Below are 20570 nucleotides of genomic sequence, written 5' to 3'. Positions count from 1 at the left end.
CACTTTCTTGGAATTCCTCAAATCCTAATACCACCAGATCCACCCAAAAATTAAAACTATCCTTCCCCTCATCAAAAAGCATTTCCCATGCAGGAAAACTAGGGACCTCTCTCCTCTTCAGAATCACTGAGCTCTGGAACAACCTTGCCTCCCCACTTCGGAATCTGAGCTCCCTCCGATTTTTCCGTAAACATCTGAAAACTTGGCTATTCTCAAAAATGTAATACTTCTTCCCTCTCTGGTATACTAAGCCCCTCTAAACATTCTTTATACTAAGGCCTATAACCCTTCATTGGAGTTCCTTTTCTATCCCAACTCCTGTAAACCGTGCCGAGCTCTACAATTGTGGAGAGGATGCAGTATACAAACCTAAGGTTTAGTTTAGTTTAGTTTTAAGTTGCCTGGTAAACTGGTTAAATCCATTCACATGGTCTAAAATAGCTTCTTCTTGGTGCTCTTCTCCCTCCCTCATTTAGTTGCATTGTAATGCCTAGCCTTAGTGGAAGGCTCCTTTATTTTAGGTTGATGGTAAGAGCCTCGGTGAGCACTTAGTAGTAGAGGGTGTGTGAGCAAGTTTTGTTTATGCCTAGTGCAGGGGCAGGCAATTCCGGTCCTCGAGAGCCAGAGCCAGGTCAGGTTTTCAGGATTTCCACAAATATGCATGAGATAGATTTGCATTCCAAGGAGGCAGTGCATGCAAATCCATCTCATACATATTCATTGTGGATATCCTGAAAACCTGACCTGGCTCCGGCTCTCGAGGACCGGAATTGCCTGCCCCTGGCCTAGTGGATGAGGAGAGTTAACGACACAGCTGAGAATGAAGCCTTCCAACACAGACGTGATGGCATGTGAGGAAGGGGCTAGAGCAGTTTTGGAATGGAGGAGAGTTCATTTCTAGATTCATATAAGTTGCTATTTTGGTCAAAGGAAAGTCTGTGCATGCCAATATCTCACATAACTCTACATGGCTCTGCCCTACTGTGTTACATTTATTTACAATGAGTTTTCCTGAACAACCCTTTAACTTACCGTTTCAAACGTATGTTTTCCTTTGTGCTTTACCTTGGATCCAATAAAGGCAGAATGGAAATTTTTGTATTTTAAGACTTCTCTACCATCTTAACCCAAAATGAAGACCAAAACAGCGTACAATTGTTCAAAAACTAAACTAAAAACAGATAAAATGAAAATAATTGATTCAGCTTCCTCAAATTCATAAAGTAAACATATGACTAAGAACATAAGCAGTGCCTCTGCCGGGTCAGACCACAGGTCCATCCCGCCCAGCAGTCCGCCCCCGCGGCGGCCCAACAGGTCATGACCTGCCTGAATCACCAGAAGGGGCCCCCTTGCCCCCTAGGTATCTCATCGAAGTCCTATCTTCCCATCAAAGTCCTAACCCTCCGGCCTTTCACCTACATGACCTGGTGAGCTGTCTATACTTATGCAACACCCCAGCACCTCCCTCAGTACCCCACGATTCCCTTTTCCCTCAGGAATCTGTCCAATCCCTGTTTGAATCCCTGTACTGTACTCTGCCGGATCACTTCCTCCGGGAGCGCATTCCATTTGTCCACGACCCTTTGGGTGAAGAAAAACTTCCTTGCATTTGATTTGAACCTATCTCCCTTCAGTTTCTCTGAGTGCCCCCTCGTACCTGTCATCCCTTTTAGTCTGAAGAACCTGTCCCTGTCCACCCTCTCTATGCCCCTAAGTATTTTGAAGGTCTCTATCATATCCCCCCTGAGCCTCCTCTTTTCCAGAGAGACTACTTGCCTTAACCTTTTTCCAAATGTTCAGATGCTTTTCATTCAGAGATGCTAGCACTGAGAACATTTCTTGCTGTGTACCTGGTATACTATACTGGTTGAATAGGAGAACTTGTAGCTTGTAACATTTTTGTTGCTAGCTAGAATGAAAAATGGTATTGCGCAAGAAGTAAAGCCTTTGCATCTTTGAGGATGTAATAGCTGCAATTTAGATTGGATTTTAATTTAATCGCTCACATGCCTAGACTTGAGCTCATGCTGTGTTAGGTTTATTTATTCATTCATTCAGAATTTACTTCACTGCCTTAACTGACCTGCAAGGTAAGGCAGTATACAGACATAAAAACTGATTAGAAAGGAACATAAGAATTGCCGCTGCTGGGTCAGAACAGTGGTCCATCGCGCCCAGCAGTCTGCTCCCGTGGTGGCCCCTAGGTCAAAGACCAGAGCCCTAACTGAGATCAACCCTACCTGCGTACATTCTGATTCAGCAGGAACTTGTACAACCTTGTCTTGAATCCCTGGAGGGTGTTTTCCCCTATAACAACCTCCGTAAGAGCATTCCAGTTTTCCACCACTCTCTGGGTGAAGAAGAACTTCCTTACGTTTGTACGGAATCTATCCCCTTTTAACTTTAGAGAGTGCCCTCTCGTTCCTACCTTGAAGAGGGTGAACAACCTGTCTTTATCTACTAAGGGCTCCTTTTTACTAAGGAGCGCTAGAGTTTTTTGTGTGTGCTAAACGATAAATACTAACGCAAGCTCTATGGAGGCATTAGCGTTTAGCGCATGCAATATTGTAGCGCACGCGCTAAAACAGCTAGCACACCTTAGTAAAAGGAGCCCTAAGTCTATTCCCTTCAGTATCTTGAATGTTTCTATCATGTCCCCTCTCAGTCTCCTCTTTTCGAGGGAGAAGAGGCCCAGTTTCTTTAATCTCTCGCTGTACGGCAACTCTTCCAGCCCCTTAACCATTTTAGTCGCTCTTCTCTGGACCCTTTTGAATAGTACTTCTTTGTGTACGGCGACCATTTTAGTCGCTCTTCTCTGGACCCTTTTGAATAGTACTTCTTTGTGTATGCCTTCTTTGTGTACGGCGACCAGGAAAGAGAACATTTGTTAGGGAAAAAAAACAAGTCGTATGTCCATTAAAATTCTAGGAAGCCCAAGACCACTTTGTGTCATCTGGGATTGCAGGCCTGCTCAAACAACCAAGTTTTCAACAAGGTCTTAAAAGTTTTCACAGAGAGCTGTTCACTAATTTGAGAGAGGCATAGCATTCCATTGGGTGGGGCTGTGAACCAAAGTGCGCTCTAAGTCAACCAGGCAGAGCCATCCTGTACTCATTCAGTGATCATGATTCGAGCCAGAAAATATGGGAGAGTCAGTAACAATAAAAAAGCTGGGGTACCTTGCCAAAAAGCTTTGAAAGCGAAAAAGAGAATCTTAAAGTGTATGATACACTACCGATAACAAATGGTATTTCTTTAGTAAAGGAGTGGCATGATCCGTTTTACACAAATGACAGAGAAGTCTAATAGTTGTATTTTGTAGAGTATGAGGTTTAAGAGTAGATTTATTGACAATATTACAATAATCAATTCTTGTCATAAAATAGAGACAGACTCAGAGAATAAAAAAAACATTGTAACTTACTCAGAATTGTTGGATGGTTGCGAGTAATACATTTTTAAATAAAAGGCTTTTCCCTGTCCCACAGGTCTTTGAAATCTAAAGGCTAGGTTTACCAAAGTGCACTAGGGCAGTGTTTCTCAACTTCTTCAAGCCAAGCACCCTTTAAGTCTAACAAATATCAGCCGAGTACCCCTCCCAAGCTCTGCCCCAGACCCCACCCCCATAATTATAGTACTAATTGTAATGCAATTTCTTCCATTCATTTTTCATATACACACAATATAATCTTATTAACAATACATATTGGTAACCACAAAATTAAAAAACACAAAGCACACTGCGCAGAGAAAATGTTAAGGCAAATTTGAAGATAAGATCATATGGAGCTTACAGATAAAGAACTATAAAACCGTGATCAAGGAGAAACGAACTAAACACTATGGGGCTCATAATTAAAAAAAAAAAAAAAAAAAAGTCTAAAAAGTGGCCTAAATGTGTACCTGGATGATCAAAAAGCCTGATCGTCCAAGTACCCATAACCGAAGCTAGTTTTAGATGTATCTAAAACCAGCTTAGGCCTTTCCCCTGCCTCTAAACGCATAGAGCAAAAAGAGGCGTTTTTAGAGGAGAGGAAAGGGCGAGAGGTGAGCTGACCTAGACATAGGCGTCCAGCAGGTATAACCAAAACTTTAGGCAGGTTGCGTAGTCAGCTCTTATACGTTTTGACTTAGACCAAGTCAAAACAGGTATAAGTGCCGAAAAAGGGCCCTCTAAGCCGATGGCGACTGGCGTGATCAGCTCAGCAGCCCAGCAACCTACCCACCCCCCACTGCAACCATCGCAGCAGAGGAGATAGCCAATCTCTCCTGCCGTGATAACGATCCCGAAGTGCCGTCAACCGCAGGCACTTCAGATCGCTATCGCAGCAGGAGAGAAAGCCCCCCACCCCTGACAAGAACGGGCAGGAGGGAGCCCAAGCCCTCCTGGCCCAGCGACCCCCACCCCGCTGACTACGATCCGGGCAGGAGGGAGCCCAAGCCCTCATACCCCGAGATACCCGCCCTGCTGACTACAATCCGGGCAGGAAGGAGCCCAAGCCCTCCTACCCAGGCGACCCCACCCCCACCCCCACTAAGATATGGGCAGGAGGGATCCCAGGCCCTCCTGCCCTCGGCACAACCCTCTCCCACGATCGCATATGTCTTCTGAGAGTCTGGTACAGGGCAGAGATGGGGAGGATTGTGAGGCTGAAGCTTGGTCCGCGACAACGTTCCCTGATAGAAATAGGCTTGGTAAATAATTTGGATATATCCCATGTATTAATCTGAAAGTAATGGTACATAGTTTAAACAAAGACAGGCATGAACAGGAAGCCAATGAAGCTGAATTAAAAGGAGCTTCCAAAATGCATTTTAGCTGCAACATTCTGTAGAATTTGAAGGTGATCAAAAAAGCCATCAGTGCAACCAGTATACAGGGGTGTTTGTTTTGGGGTTTTTTCCCAATTTATAAGACTCCACGAATCAGTTGAATCTTGTTAAATTGAGTCTTCAAGTAAAATAATTTCAGATGGAGGAGACAATTAGGAGGGCCAAACCAATTTCAGCCATAACAAATTAGCCCTCCCATCCACTTTGTTATGGTTGAAATTGGTTTGGGGGAAAAAACAAAACAAACACCCCTGTATACTGGTTGCACTGATGGCTTTTTTGATCACCTTCAAATCCTACAGAATGTTGCAGCTAAAATGCATTTTGGAAGCTCCTTTTAATTCAGCTTCATTGCAATTGTTAATAAAGATAATTGGAAAAAAAAAAAAAAAAACCAAAAAACAACAAAGTAGCCCAAACTTCCACCAGGGTGTAAAACCCTTTTGTAGCAAAGCAATTATAGCCTGAAAAGAAGAATCAAAAGGGACCAATAAAGTCGTATTGTTCATCATTTGTGTAATATGAAATTTCTTTGCCCACATAAGTAAAACCAAAAGTTGCCATTATCAAATTAAAAAGGATCGGAGTCAGTGGAGAACCTTGTGGAACTCCGTATCTCATGGACCAAATCTCTGATCTAACATTTGCCCATTTCACTGAATAAGTTCTATCACAAATAAATCCCCTAAACCAGTCAATTGCTCTTCCTGATATAACAATGGAATCAAAAGGTGAATCATTAAATCATGATCTATCATAGGAATCATTTTATCTTAAATGTTTACAAAGAGTTGCAATGATTTACAAAGAGTTGCAATGGGTAGAGATGGGGGTTTGAAAGATTCCAGGTCTCTCATTCTCTCTTCCTTCCTCAAGGTCTAGCTTCTCTCTTTTTTTTTTCTCCCCTCCAACCCCTCTCATCCCTGCCCCTCCCCCCTAACCCATAGCCAAGGCTCTCTCCCATTTCCATGCCATGACCCTTTGATCTCTCTCCCAACCCCAAGAGCCTACCTAGGAACCAGGTCCAGTGGGGAAGGAAGGAGGGGTCTTTGGAACAGGAACATGGCTCCACAATGCCTCACCCCCCTACACTCTGAGAGCTTCCGCAAGAGGTTGTTACAGCCATTTTAGAAGGCAGCCGTAAGTAAGAGGGCGTAAGAGGGCTGCGTTCCTCCCACAAAGACCCCTGCTGGACCACCAAGTTCTTTGGTAGATCTGGGGGGCCTATCTATACATGAGAGAAGAGCTGCATGTGGCTCATGAGCCACAGGTTGTCGATACCCTGATCTATCAGAACAAATTCTGCAGATAAGTAAAATTGTAACGATAGTAGTAGTAGGAATTGTATCTTAATTATGGTTAGGCTGTATTTGGCCTCTTCCTGTATATTCTCTGGTGCATATTTTAGAAGGAATGTTTACTTTGCAGTTTGTTTTCATACAATAGGATTCCCATTTTAGTTTTCTGAACTATTTCTATGACTGGATCGTCTTTATTTTATTAGAAACTAAATCATGGTCCACCAACCCCTAGTCAATGTGTTAATCCTGTCTAATGCTGTTAATGAACACCTGGATCTATTTTATATTTGTCTTCTCTGTAGTGAAAGATGGTGGAAACGATGAGACACTGAATTCAGGATCTTTTTCAGCCTTACTTGGAGGTTTAGGTGAGATGGAGAAAACATTATTGCCTGTTCAATTAACAGCGATGACAAACCCTATAGAGTTGGAGGACATAAATACTCCTGAAGAAATATTGGTGAGTTATGTTTCTGTGAGTCCTTGTAACTTGAATGGAAAAGCAAGCAAAGCAATTTATACTGCATTTTATTTCATACAGATATCTTTTGATGAACCTTTAAACATATGGGAGAGGAGGGAAGGGGAATTATGTAACTGGTTGCCTGGTAGGAGCCTCTTCTATAAAACAGGTGTACTTGCACTTTGTCAAATGGTCCACATTTTTGACTGCTGAGTCCATAATATTAACTAGCTTAAGTAAACATTCATAGCATCTTGGTATTGATAGTAGAAGCAATTTTTCGACATAGGTATTCTCTATGGCAGGGGTCAGCAACTTGCAGGTCGCAAGCCACATGCGGCTGCTCTTGCATGTAGCTGTGACTCTCCAGGCCCCAACCCTTTATTCCTTAGCAAAGCAGCAGATGAATCCAGAGACAAGTGGGAATAGCTCACATCGACCAGCAGGTGGAGATAGAGAAACTGATTAACAGTTGGCCTTATAGCCTGGGATTCCTTCTGTCCATTCAGTTTGCTCTATCTCCCAGCAGGGGTGAGAGATAGTACTCTAGCTCCTGGATTCTGGTCACGCTGAGTGAATTACTATGCAGGTTTAATCTGCTGTTGAGATTATCTCTCTTCAGTCAGACAGGGGTGCCTGGCTGAACGGTGCCGGCTTTAGGAGCTACACCTGGGCCCTCCCAGGTCCCTTCTCCACCCTCCCCTCCGGTTGATTGAGGGGTTAGCTGAGCTCCGAATTTTCTTCTTTCCAGTTTAAAAAAAAACAAAAAAAAAACGGAGCCTGCCTTTGCTGTGCTGTACCTTGTTATCAGCTTTCAGTACAACTGCCAGCCATAACGTTGCGTCTTGAAGGGCGGTTTGGGAGTCTTTGGTGAGTACTTTTTTGGTTTGGTATCTCTTCCTGACTCGTTAGAGGAAGGTGAGGTGTTAGACTTGGAGTCACAGGATCCCCCGGGTAGGGAAGTAGATGATCCTTCCGCTCTCCGTCTTTTTCATAGGGAAGAACTTTCTTCTTTAATTTCAAAGGCATTACAGGGGTTGAACATCTCGCAGGTAGATGCTACGGTTTCTGGGTCCACAAACCCCCTGATGGCAGGTACGCGAAAGCCACCTAGATCTTTTCCAGTGCATGAAGCTATGCAGGAACTTATTGCGGCGCAATGGGATACGCCGGAGGCCAGTCTAAGGGTGGCGAAAGCCATGCGGCTCTTGTATCCCGTTGCCCCAAACGAACTTGAGAAATTTCAGTTACCCAGAGTCGACGCACTGGTGGCCGCGGTGACCAAAAAGACTACCTTGCCGGTGGAAGGGGGAGTTACACTAAAGGATACTCAGGATAGAAAGATTGAATCTTCTCTAAAAATGTCATTTGAAGTGGCTGCGGTCACTTTACAGGCCGCGATTTGTAGCTCGTATGCGGCACGGGCATGTCTGCAGTGGTCTCAGGTGATGACTGATAATTTGATGGAGACAGGGGGTTCGGTCCCATCGGAACTTGCTGATTTGGAGTCTGGTCTGGCGTATTTAGCAGATGCCTTATATGATATTATTCGCGCTTCTGCAAAGCAGATGTCTCTTTCGGTTGTTTCCCGCAGATCCTTATGGCTCCGTAATTGGGCGGCAGATGCGGCGTCCAAGCTACGGCTCGTTAAACTCCCTTTTAAAGGACGTTGGCTGTTTGGAGAGGATTTAGTTAGATTGGTGAAGGATTTTGGGGATACCAAGACCCAGCGGTTGCCGGAAGATAGGCCTAGGCCCCAGTTGAAGTTTTCCGCTTCCAGACAGCGTTTCCGGGAGGTTAGGAGATATAGGACAGGTAAACCTGTTTTCCGATCCACGTATGGTTCCTTCCCTTCTTCGAGACCTAGGTTTACGCAGAAAAATTCCTTTCACACAGCGAAGCCTCCCTCAGCGCAGCCAGCCCGTGTCCCAACTAGTCGCACTCCACAATGACGGGGTCTTGGCTCCCTCCGCCATTCCCTTAGGGGGACGGCTGTCGGCTTTTTTAGCGGAGTGGGCCAAAATTACGTCGGATCAATGGGTGTTAGACATTATTCAAGACGGTTACAAGTTAGAGTTATCCTCTCCCGTCGCCGATTCTTTCTTGGTATCCCCGTGCAATGGGGAAGCCAAGGGAGACTCGGTCCGAATGACTCTTCAGGTGCTTCTGGAGCTGGGAGCAGTGGTGCCGGTGCCACGGGAAGAGGTGGGCCTAGGCAGGTATTCCATTTACTTCATTGTGCCCAAAAAAGGGGGGTCATTCAGACCGGTACTGGATCTCAAAGGAGTCAACGAATATCTCAGTGTTCGCCATTTCCGTATGGAGTCAGTTTGCTCAGTTATTGCGGCAGTGAGGCCGGGGGAGTTCCTAACTTCCCTCGATCTCAAAGAGGCGTACCTTCATATTCCAATTTGGCCCCCGCATCAGCGGTTTCTGCGATTTGCGATTTTAGGCCAGCATTATCAATTTCGGGCGATGCCCTTTGGTCTGGCAACAGCTCCTCGCACTTTTTCAAAGGTGATGGTAGTAGTGGCAGCATTTCTACGCAAAGAGGGAATTCGAGTACACCCTTACTTAGACGATTGGTTGATTCGCGCCTCGTCCAGGCAGGAAAGTTTGTCGGTGACTCAAAGAGTTATATCGCTCCTGCAATCTCTGGGGTGGATCATCAACTTTCCCAAGAGTTCTCTATCCCCGTTCCAATCTTTGGTACATCTGGGGATATTGTTCGATACTTGTCGGGGGAAGGTGTTTCTACCCCGAGAAAGGGGAGAGAAGTTACAGTCTCAAGTTCATCGGCTTCTCGAGTCACCCAGACCTCGAGTTTGGGATTATGTTCAAGTGCTGGGCTCGATGGTGGCGGCTCTAGAGGTGGTACCCTGGGCGCAGTTCCACATGAGGCCTTTACAGATGTCTCTCCTTTCCCGATGGTCTCCGGCGTCTCAGGACTACGATCGGCGTCTCCAGTGGACTCCTCGAGCGACTCACAGCATGCTGTGGTGGCTCAACGAGTTCAATCTGTTCCGGGGCATGCCACTGGCGACGCCGGATTGGGTCGTGGTTACGACGGATGCCAGTCTTCGGGGCTGGGGGGCTCAGTGCCTGCAAGCGTCAGTGCAGGGGACTTGGTCCTCGGAGGAGGCCCAGTGGTCGATTAATATGTTAGAGTTGAGGGCTATCAGGCTAGCACTTCTGGCATTTCAGTCCATGATTCAGGACCGTCCGACCAGGGTTTTTTCGGACAGCGACACGGCAGTAGCGTATATCAATCGTCAGGGAGGTACCCGGAGTCCTCAGTTAGCCGAAGAAGCAATGGTGCTGTTTCGATGGGCAGAGATGCATGTTCCCCTCCTCTCGGCGGCATACATTGCGGGTCGCGAAAACGTTCAGGCGGACTTCCTCAGCAGACATCTTCTCGATCCAGGCGAATGGGAGTTGTCCGCTCAAGCGTTCGATCTGATAGTCCTAAGGTGGGGACTTCCGGAAATCGATCTCATGGCCGCGTCTCGCAATGCAAAGCTGCCTCGGTTCTTCAGCAGACGCAAGGAACAGAACTCGGAGGGGGTGGACGCGTTAGCTCTCCCTTGGCCTCCGGATTCCCTTCTGTACATATTTCCTCCCTGGCCGATGATAGGTCGAGTGTTGCAACGCATCGCTCTCTTTCAGGGGAGGGTGATCTTGGTAGCTCCAGATTGGCCGCGTCGGCCGTGGTACGCAGATCTGATGCAATTATGCGCAGGCGATCGGTTACAATTTCCAGTGACTCAAGACTTACTGACTCAGGGTCCAATATCCATAGAAAATCCATCCCACTTTGGTCTTACGGCCTGGCTATTGAACGGTCGCGGCTGAGGAGTAGGGGCTATTCAGAACAGGTTGTTGCCACTCTTCTTCGAGCAAAGAAAATTTCTACATCTGCCTCCTATGCTAGAATTTGGAGAGTTTTTGAGTCGTGGTGTGAGAGGCAGGGTATTTCGCCCTTCCGGGCGTCTTTGTCGTCTATTCTTTCTTTTCTACAAGAGGGCGTAGTTAAAGGATTAGCCTATAATTCGCTGAAGGTTCAGGTAGCGGCCATTGCTTGTTACAGGGGCCGAGTTTCTCGTTTGGCGCTCGCGTCGCAGCCCGACATGGTTCAATTCCTCAAGGGGGTTCACCATATCCGGCCTCCTGTAAAACGAACCAGTCCCGCGTGGAGTCTTAAGCTTGTTCTTGGGAGGTTGCGGGCGGCACCTTTTGAGCCTTTGTCTGCGGCTACGCTGAAGGATGTCACGTTAAAGACGGTGTTCTTGATAGCTATGGCTTCTGCAAGAAGGGTGTCCGAATTGCAGGCACTATCTTGTAGGGAGCCGTTTTTGCGTATTTCGGATTCTGGGGTTTCTGTTCGAACGGTGCCATCCTTCCTGCCTAAGGTGGTTTCTTCCTTTCATGTGAATCAATGTTTATTCCTCCCGGCCTTTCGACGGGAAGATTGGGGGGAGCAATTCTCGTCTTTGCGTCTCCTGGATGTGCGCCGGATGGTCCTTCATTATTTGGGGGTGACTAACGACTTTCGGCGATCGGATCACCTATTTGTGTTGTTCGCGGGAAAAAATAAGGGGATGGCCGCGTCTAAAGCTTCCATCGCTCGGTGGGTTAAAGAAACGATTGCTTCGGCTTATGTGTTATCAGGGAAGCAGGTACCGGAGCAACTTCGTGCTCATTCGACTAGAGCATTGGCTACGTCTTGGGTGGAGACCGGGGGTATTTCCTTGGAGGAAATTTGCCGAGCGGCTACTTGGTCTTCTGGAAATACTTTTTCGAAGCATTACCGTTTGGACGTGGCTGCCCATGCGGAGGCTGGTTTTGGCACTTCAGTGATAGCGGAGGCAGCATTAGCTTCCCACCCAGTTTGAGTTTTGCTTTGCTACATCCCACTTGTCTCTGGATTCATCTGCTGCTTTGCTAAGGAAGGTAAAATTATGTGATTACCTGTTAATTTTCTTTCCTTTAGAAGCAGCAGATGAATCCAGAGCCCCACCCCTTCGAGGTTATTCCGGTCACCGGGTTAGGTTGCATCTTTTCGGTTGGGTTATGGTTGGTAGTGGTATTCGGTAATTGATGGATTCTATTTTATCTACTGGAAAGAAGTTTTTTTTGTGGATGCTCATTCTCTTATTACTGGATGCTTGGGCAAGGAGCATAACTGAATGGACAGAAGGAATCCCAGGCTATAAGGCCAACTGTTAATCAGTTTCTCTATCTCCACCTGCTGGTCGATGTGAGCTATTCCCACTTGTCTCTGGATTCATCTGCTGCTTCTAAAGGAAAGAAAATTAACAGGTAATCACATAATTTTACCATCTTCCTCCCAACCCCATGATTCCCTCTCCCCGGGCCTAACCAGGTACCTGGTAGTCCAACGGGAGTCTTTGTGGAAGGAGCGTGGCCCTCTTGCTCCTGCCTCATCGCAGCTGCTTTCTGAAATAGGTGCTGCAACCTCTCACAGCTGCTCCTGGCATTTCCTGTAGTACCACAAGCTGCCTGTGTTCCAGGACATTTTTTCGGTTCACAGTCATTCGCGTGCGGGACAAAGCTGCACCGACATGAAAGCCCAGACAATTGCACGCAAGACTCCAGCGCGCTGCTGGAAAAGTTAATTTTAAAGGAGCTCCAACGGGGTGTGTGAGGGGGGAACCCCCCAGTTTACTTAATAGTGTTCGCGCTGCCATTGGGGGGGGGGGGTTGGAACCCCCCCATTATAGAGGAAACTTAACTTTTTCCTGGGTTTTTTTTTTTTAGGAAAAAGTTAAGTTTTCTGTATAATGTGGCAGTGCAAACAGTATTAAGTAAAGTAGGGGGGATTCCCACCAACACACCCCATTCCTGTACTAAAGTCGGGCTTCACCAATCAGGAGCTGCGTGTCAAAGCAGCTCCTGATTGGTGAAGCCCGACTTTAGTACAGGAAGAGGCGGTTGGAGAATACTGCGAGTGATTTCCTTCACTCGCCGGTGCTCCAGCTGCCCTTTCCTACCTCCCCAGGCGAAAAACCGTATTTGCAGTTTTTTTATATTCACGGAGGTTCCTGGAACGGAACCTCTGCGAATATCGGGGGAGTACTGTATACCATTTGTAGGAGGGTGGGGAAGGAGTTGAATTTTTAGAACTAGCCACTAGGGGCTGCCATTGCATGATGGATTACCTCTCTCCAGGGCTCTGAGTGCAGCATCCATGGTCATTCTGTGATGCAGCAGAACTGAGCTAGGGATGAGTCCCTGATCTCTCCGCTTGGTGGTAATGTCGCCACATCTCACTTTAGGTATTAGAAGGGAGATAACATGTCAATGTATGCATTATTCAGTACAAGAAAGGACATTGGGCAGGAAGGATGGTTCCTGTCACCAGCTTCAACAGTCCATAAGGGCTTTGGGGTGCAATGATGGTGACAACGATGTTCTTTATAGTCCAGCACACTCAGGCATTATATAAGTATGAGAGAAACTGTTATTGATAAGCTATCACCTTCTAATGCCTGAGGTTCCTTTTAGATAGTGTGATTTGTTTTTGGAAACCTTTTATTTTGCTTTTGGGATTAAATTAGCCAAATATTTTTGGGCAATCAAAAAGCTACAGCTGTTTTTAATAGTGGTTTGGGGGTGGTTTTTTTTTTTTTTTTGCTTTTGCTATGATATTTAAAAGCACACTTTAATTCTTTTTTTCTTTCCTTCAAAGAAATCTGTAGAAATCCATACAAGTGTCTTACAAGTTACAATCCCTTCATTTTCACAAACATCTAAAACCTTGGATAAGCTGCCAGAAAGCACAAAGGGACTTCTTGAAACCAGCACTGTGTCTGAAACGAGGTACAATTTGATTTTAAGTTTTTCGGGGTGGTATGCTGGGATTTTTGGCATTGTTGATGGCGTGCCACTTTTAACAAGCCTGCAGTAGTGCACTGCGTGAGAGGAGCAGCCATTTAATGATCAGAGATCTAGAGAAGCCCATGGTTCAAATTCCACTAATATTCGTGATTTTGGGCAAGTCTTTTAAACCGCCATTGTCTCGGGTACTGATTTAGAGTGTAAACCCTCATGAGACAGGAAAATACCTACTACTGAAAAGATGTGTGCTAAATTTTTTTTTAAAAAAGTAGTATTTAGAAGTCATCTTGTCCAGCCAGATAGAAGCGCTTCCTTAGATGGATAAAACTTGTTTGTTGTCTTTCTCCACTTAATAAATATATGGTCGTAATATTCAGCATGTAGCAAGACTACATGTGTCACAAAAGATTCTTATATCTTTCAAACATGTACAGAGCTGACCAACTATCGGTCTAGTACTAAACATATATTAGAGATTGATGCTACAACTATTAGATTCTTTGCGCCTATCAGAAAGGATGTTTTCCAATTGTTCCAGAGTCTTGTGGACTAGATGTTTCTTTAGCACAACTGGCTTGCCTTCCATTTTCTCTAGAGGCAAACTGCTTCCATTGGACTCATGACATGACTCCTTTTGGTTCTAGGTTGGGTGACTCAAAACTGCCTTTTAAGATAACTAGTCTCTAGTTTGTCATGCTAACTGGTGTTATAAGAACATAAGATTTGCCACTGCTGGGTCAGACCAGTAGTCCATTGTGCCCAGCAGTCCGCTCACATGGTGGCCCCTAGGTCAAAGACCAGTACCCTGAGACTAGCCCTACCTGCGTACATTCCGATTTAACAGGAACTTGTCTAACTTTGTCTTGAATCCCCGGAGGGTGTTTTCCCCTATAACAGCCTCAGGAAGAGCATTCCAGCTTTCCACAACTCTCTGGGTGAAGAAGAACTTTGTTACGTTTGTACGGAATCTATCTCCTTTTAACTTTAGAGAGTGCCCTCTCGTTCTCTCTACCTGTCTTTATCCACTAAGTCTATTCCCTTCATTATCTTGAATGTTTCGATCATGTCCCCTCTCATTCTCCTCTTTTCAAGGAGAAGAGGCCCAGTTTCTCTAATCTCTCACTGTACGGCAACTCCTCCAGCCCCTTACCATTTTAGTCGCTCTTCTCTGGACCCTTTCAAGTAGTACTATGTCCTTCTTCATGTATGGCGACCAGTGCTGGACGCAGTATTCCAGGTGAGGGCATACCATGGCCCGGTACAGCGGCATGATAACCTTCTCCGATCTGTTTGTGATCCCCTTCTTAATCATTCCTAGTATTCTGTTGGCCCTTTCCGCCACCGCCACACATTGTGCGGACTGCTTCATCGACCTGTCGACCAGTACTCCCAAGTCTCTTTCCTGGGAGATCTCTCCAAGTACTGCACCGGACATTCTGTAGACGTGTATAAGATTTTTGTTACCGATATGCATCACCTTACGCTTACCCACGTTAAACCTCATTTGCGATGTCGCAGCCCATTTCTCGAGTGTGTTTGTCACGTTGCAGGTCTTCGCAATCTCCTGCGTCTTCACTACTTTGAGTAAGGGGGAGACCCTTTTAGTCTTGGATTGAACTGAGCCTTACATTCATCCAGGCCATTGTCTATATCCTTGTATTCTGTTTAAATTTACTTATAAGCTTCTGCATGCCAGTCACTGTTCTCTCTGGTGCTCTCAAGAGCTTATTGTCACTCATCTGCAATTGCTCAGTCTTTATTTTTTCCATCTGCTTTCCCATTCTGGTCAAACTTTAGCTTTTGATTCAGTGGGCAGTTTTCTTTCCTTGAGTTCAGCTTTCTGCTCCCTTATACCATGTGTCTCTTAAGAGAGAAGATAAATAGTAAATCTTTGTTAAAGTTTGATCCATAGTACTACAGAGTTCATAGTTATTTTGTTGAAAATCTTGTATGGTTAAATTAAGTTTCGAGTTAAATGTCTTTAAGAACTGACTCCAGATTTAGCTGTGCATTAATTTAAATTATCTTATCTTGTAGTGAAGTGAAAACAGAAGGTATCACTGCAGAAGCAAAATTGTAAGTACTGTTTTTATCTGTCCTGTATGTTAGTAGTTAAAAGTATTGCAGTTGTGAAGTGACACTATACAACTGTTGTGTCTTGGGCTTATGTAGGTGTTAACCATGACATGGCACTTTGTAAAATAAAATTGCCACTTGTAGAATTCTCACAACAAATTTCTATTCTTCATTAGGTGTTACAAAGTTCACACCAAAACTGTTACCTAAAGTCAGAGACTATATTAAGATCCTTCCAAAATACAGCATATACTCCTGCAAGTAAAAGGAAAGCATATAATGTTTATTCAAATTATGGTTTTTTAATGTAATTGGATAGTAGAAATATTTACTTTTCCTGATTTATTTTTTTGTTTTGTAAATGATTTTTATTGATAAAGCAGCCAAAATTGCAGCAAGAAACAAGAGTTGTAATGCAAACTTATACTAAAACATTGCAAACAATCCAAGAATGGTAACAGTAAACAATCAGGATGATTCAGCAAGGCCATGCCCGTTAGCAGAAGCAAAGATATATGTAATAGCAAATCTTTTAACAGACTCTATGGAACAACTAAGTAAGTTAAACTCTGATGATACCGTCCTGCCGTATGACCTGGAACAGGAGGGGATCCCTTCTGTCTCCTGTCCTGGCCCACTCTGACAATTTTTTTTACCTCCCTCCCACTTCCCCCCACATACCTTTTTGAATCTCTGGTGGTCCAGCACTATACTAAGCAGGAGCGAGCTTTCCGCACTCCTGCCCCACACTGAGCCCCTCTGAATGGCTGGTTCAAGTTCTTGCGGTCCAGCGGTGTACCAGGCAGGAGTGAGCTTTTTGCGCTCCTTCCTGGCATTGAGCCACTCACTGAATGGCTGCCACCAGTTCTTGTGGGACTCGTGAGACCTGGCGGCAGTCATTAAGGGAGCAGCTCAGGGAGCGCAAAAAGCTCACTTATGCCCAGTATGCCTCTGGGCCATGAGAACTCGAGGCGCCATTCAGGGAGGGGCTCAGCATGGGGCAGGAGCATGGAAAGCTTGCTCCTACCCAGTACACCCTGGACCACCAGGGATTCAAAAAGGTACGCAGAGGGAGGTAAAAAAAAAAAAAAAATTGACAGACTTGGCCAGGACAGGACAGGAAATGGGAGGGATCCCTCCTGTTCCAGTCCACCAGGTCATACAGCATCGGAAGAGAGGGGGGCAGGGTACAGGGTAGGGAGGGGGGACAGGGTGGAGAGCCTGGCAGGGCAGAAAAGGAAGGGGGGTGCTAAGTGCAGAGCCTGGCAGGGGAGGGAGGACAGGGCACAGATCCTGCCAGGTCACATGAATATTAGCCCCTCCCCCAATCATATATTCAAGTCTACCTTTTTTCCTCCTCTTTTTGGGGGAAAAAGGGTACCTTGTCTTGTACTCAAATCGACTTGTATATTAATAATAATTGCAATCACCAGGTGGTCTTAACATTTCACTTGCCTTTATTCTGTTGCCTTCGTATGTTTTAAGACAAGGTTCCTTCTGTTCTTTTTCTGTTCAATTATTGAAGAAATTCTGCACTTTACCAGAAAATTCTTAAAGAGAATGTCTGGTTATGTATCTGTAAACTGAAGTGGAATTGTGTTATCGGAAAAACTGGCCATTCCTGACTGCGGTAGAAATGGCCTTAGTGCACAGGATAGACCCACCTAAGGGTGTGTTAAGACCTTTTTCTCCCACAGCTTTGTAAAAGGACCCCATAGTTTTTATACTGTGGTCTAGTTTTTTTCTTGCATGCCCTTTATTCCCCCTCTGGCTATCTAGTAATCTAGCTGGGCTCATAAAAATGCAAATTGTTTCCTGATAGACACTCAAGCAGTAATGAGGTAATTGAAATTTTTCATGATTGTGCTCCAAAGAAATTAAATTCAGTCTAACCTCAGCATTTATGGTACTATCTATGCTCCCGTCATGTTTTGTGATGTGAATGGCAGTGATAAAGGACAAGGATTTAATTTCCTTGAGATCAGAGCTTAAAAGAAACCTGAAACCTTTTTACCTCCTTATATAAGGGTGCTCCCTAGTTTAGGGTGTTATTTTTTTTATACCCATTTTGTTTTCTCTTTGTTCTAGAACTCCAGTTCTTCAAAAATCTAGCAGCTTGGACAATTTGAAAAAAGATACACCAGATACGGTTGGTTTTGTTGTTATTTTTTTAAACTGCTTTATCTCTATCCTACATGTGAAACCCATTTCTAGAAGTTCATTTTCTAGAGCAGTGTTCTTCAACCACCATGGTGCGATCGATGCGGTGTTAGCTTCGAGCCAGCTTCCTTTTCCTCACTGATTCAGTGCACAAAGCCACGTGCAGTGGCTCCTATGCACATCCTGCACCAGAACCGGAAGCCTTCTCTCTGAGGTTGCAACGTCAGAAGGAAGGCTTCCAGATGAGGCACGGGACGCGCAAGGAGCCGCTGCCCGCAGCTTTGTGCACTGCATCAGTGAGGAAGAGGGAGCTGGCCTGAAGATAACACCGGGGGCGGCATAAAATGGCCAGGCGGGAGCAGGCCAGAAGGTAAAGCATGGATGGAGGGAGACAACAAAGGTAGGGGGGAATGATTTTATTTTTGAATTTAGTGATTGAATTATGTCAATTTTGAGAATTTACATCTGCTGTCAGTGTGCTTTGTGTAGTTTAATTTTGTGGTTAACCATTAATGTGTATCTGTGAAAAATGAATGGAAAAAATAGTGTTACAATTAGTACTATTATGTGGGCGGGGTCTGGCCCACGACTTAGCCCAGTGTTCTTCAACCACCAGTCCACGGACTAATGTCGGTCCACAAAATAATTATTTTATTTCTGCAGGTCCATAGGTGTAAAAAGGTTGAAGAACACTGTTCTAGAGGATGTATTGTAACTGATTTCCTGTATGGAAAGCAAATGGAACCAAACATACTTAGCGGTATTTAGATGGCATCTCCAGTAATTAGGAAGCAAAGCCAGTACTGAGCAGACTTCTACGTCCATGCCCTAATTGTGGCTGGACAGATTTGGATTGGCTGGCGTGGGGCTTCTTACATGACAACTTTGCAAACAGTTCAAGCTCCAAAAGTGTTTTCATTCTGCTGCCCCTCAATACCTCTCTTCTCTTCTCCCTTCTTAAACACCTCCCAGAGAACTCCATTCCTTAGATAAGCTACTAGTTAGGCATAGGAGGGCCTTAGGCACCCAGGTCAATCAGAGCCTTAGGCCTCCTTCCAGGTGCATCCTGGGATGCACTGAGAGGGGCCAATGTGAGTCCTAGGTGTATCCCAGGATGCACTTGGAAGTGGGTCTAAGGCACTGATTGGCCTGAGTGCTTAGAGCTTTTCCTATAGGAGGGGCCTTAGGATCCTGGGCCAATTAAGGCCCTTAGATCCTCCCTGATGCATCCCAGGATACACCAGGAAGACAAGGCATACCATTGTGAAGAGGCAGGCCTGCCGGCTGGAGGGAGCAGGCATCCCTCTAGCCAGCCTTACTACAAAACTTATGGGAGGGGGTTTGGGTTGGGCTTAGGGGTGTTGGGTGAGGGGTTCGGGGATATTGGCAGTTAGGGGGTGTCATGAGTTCGGGGGTGCCTGTCAGCAGGAGGGAGTGAGCATCCCTCCTGTGAAAGGGGGAGGTCAAGGGTTTCAGAAGAATGGAATGGGCAGCTCTCCTGTCGATGTTGCGGGTCCCCTGCTGCAGCCGCTCCTGTCCCCTGATCAGCTGAGCCGGCAGGACTCCCCAAAGCTGCGGCTTTGCTTCCCCTGCCATGATCAGCTTATGGCTTCTGCGGGCTGGCTTTAGGATCTCGCAGCAGTATAGATAGGCGGCTGAAATGGAGGCAGGGTTTTCTGGGCCTACATTTCAGCCACCTATCTTGCTGTGAATTGTGGCTAGATAGCTACTTCAGTCTGCCTAATGCCACTTCTGGCATTGGCCATGCCTATGGCGTTCCGCAGCCTAAGGCAGTTCCTAGCCGTGATTCCAGTTGCCTTATTTAGACATCGGTAGGCACTTCAACACTGCCAGTTTTTTTGCTGTTTCTGATGGCGTTTTTCAATTAACTTAGGCGTCGGCAGGGTGCCTACCAATGCCTAAGTTTAGGCATTGGTTATAGAATTTCCCTGCTAATGCGTCCTAAATAGGAGATGGTAAGTGCTTCCACGTTATTTTTTTTTTAATTGCTGTATGCTAACAATAACATTAGCCAGAAATAAAACAAACAGAAAACTACGGTATCCTTTTTAGTAGAGACACTAGAAATGGGTTTAGCTCATGTGAAGGCCTTCGTAAGGATGCATTAACCCAGGGGTAGGGAACTCCGATCCTCGAGAGCTGTATTCCAGTCGGGTTTTCAGGATTTCCCCAATGAATATGCATGAGATCTATGTGCATGCACTGCTTTCAATGCATATTCATTGGGGAAATCCTGAAAACCCGACTGGAATACGGCTCTCGAGGACCGGAGTTCCCTACCCCTGCATTAACCCATTTACTAATACAGCTTACTGTAATAAGACAGACCCTTACTGTAAATTAGATGCAAAATATGTTTCAGCCAACACGATAAACATGAAAAAATCTGTCTATTGGAAATTTAATTTCCTGTACCTATAGATCAGGGATCTCAAAGTCCCTCCTCGAGGGCCGCAATCCAGTCGGGTTTTCAGGATTTCCCCAATGAATATGCATTGAAAGCAGTGCATGCAAGGCAGATCTTATAGCGACTATTTCCTCTAAGCTAGGGATCTCAAAGTCCCTCCTTGAGGGCCGCAATCCAGTCGAGTTTTCAGGCTTTCCCCAATGAATATGCACATAGATCTCATGCATATTCATTGGGGAAATCCTGAAAACCCGACTGGATTGCGGCCCTCAAGGAGGGACTTTGAGATCCCTGGCTTAGAGGAAATAGTCGCTATAAGCTCTGCCTTGCATGCACTGCTTTCAATGCATATTCATTGGGGAAATCCTGAAAACCCGACTGGATTGCGGCCCTCAAGGAGGGACTTTGAGACCCCTGCTATAGATGTTCCATATTTTAGTACTTTTTT

At 45.5% G+C, this 20570-nt stretch overlaps 1 protein-coding gene across 26 annotated transcripts in view; it reads left to right on the top strand.

The window, feature by feature from the left end:
* The window catches only part of PPFIBP1 (PPFIA binding protein 1), a 324575-nt gene that overhangs the window by 239526 nt on the left and 64479 nt on the right, over nt 1-20570 (top strand). For all 26 annotated transcript variants that reach the window (XM_033952602.1, XM_033952606.1, XM_033952600.1 and 23 more), the window contains 4 exons: nt 6440-6597; nt 13310-13440; nt 15496-15534; nt 17623-17683. In XM_033952602.1, coding sequence (XP_033808493.1) covers nt 6440-6597; nt 13310-13440; nt 15496-15534; nt 17623-17683 — 389 coding nt within the window. The remainder of the gene's footprint in view (nt 1-6439; nt 6598-13309; nt 13441-15495; nt 15535-17622; nt 17684-20570) is intronic.

The sequence above is a fragment of the Geotrypetes seraphini genome, chromosome 7 (genome assembly GCF_902459505.1).
Source record: "Geotrypetes seraphini chromosome 7, aGeoSer1.1, whole genome shotgun sequence".
NCBI lineage: Eukaryota > Metazoa > Chordata > Amphibia > Gymnophiona > Dermophiidae > Geotrypetes > Geotrypetes seraphini.
This window is presented reverse-complemented; position numbering and strand designations above follow the sequence as displayed.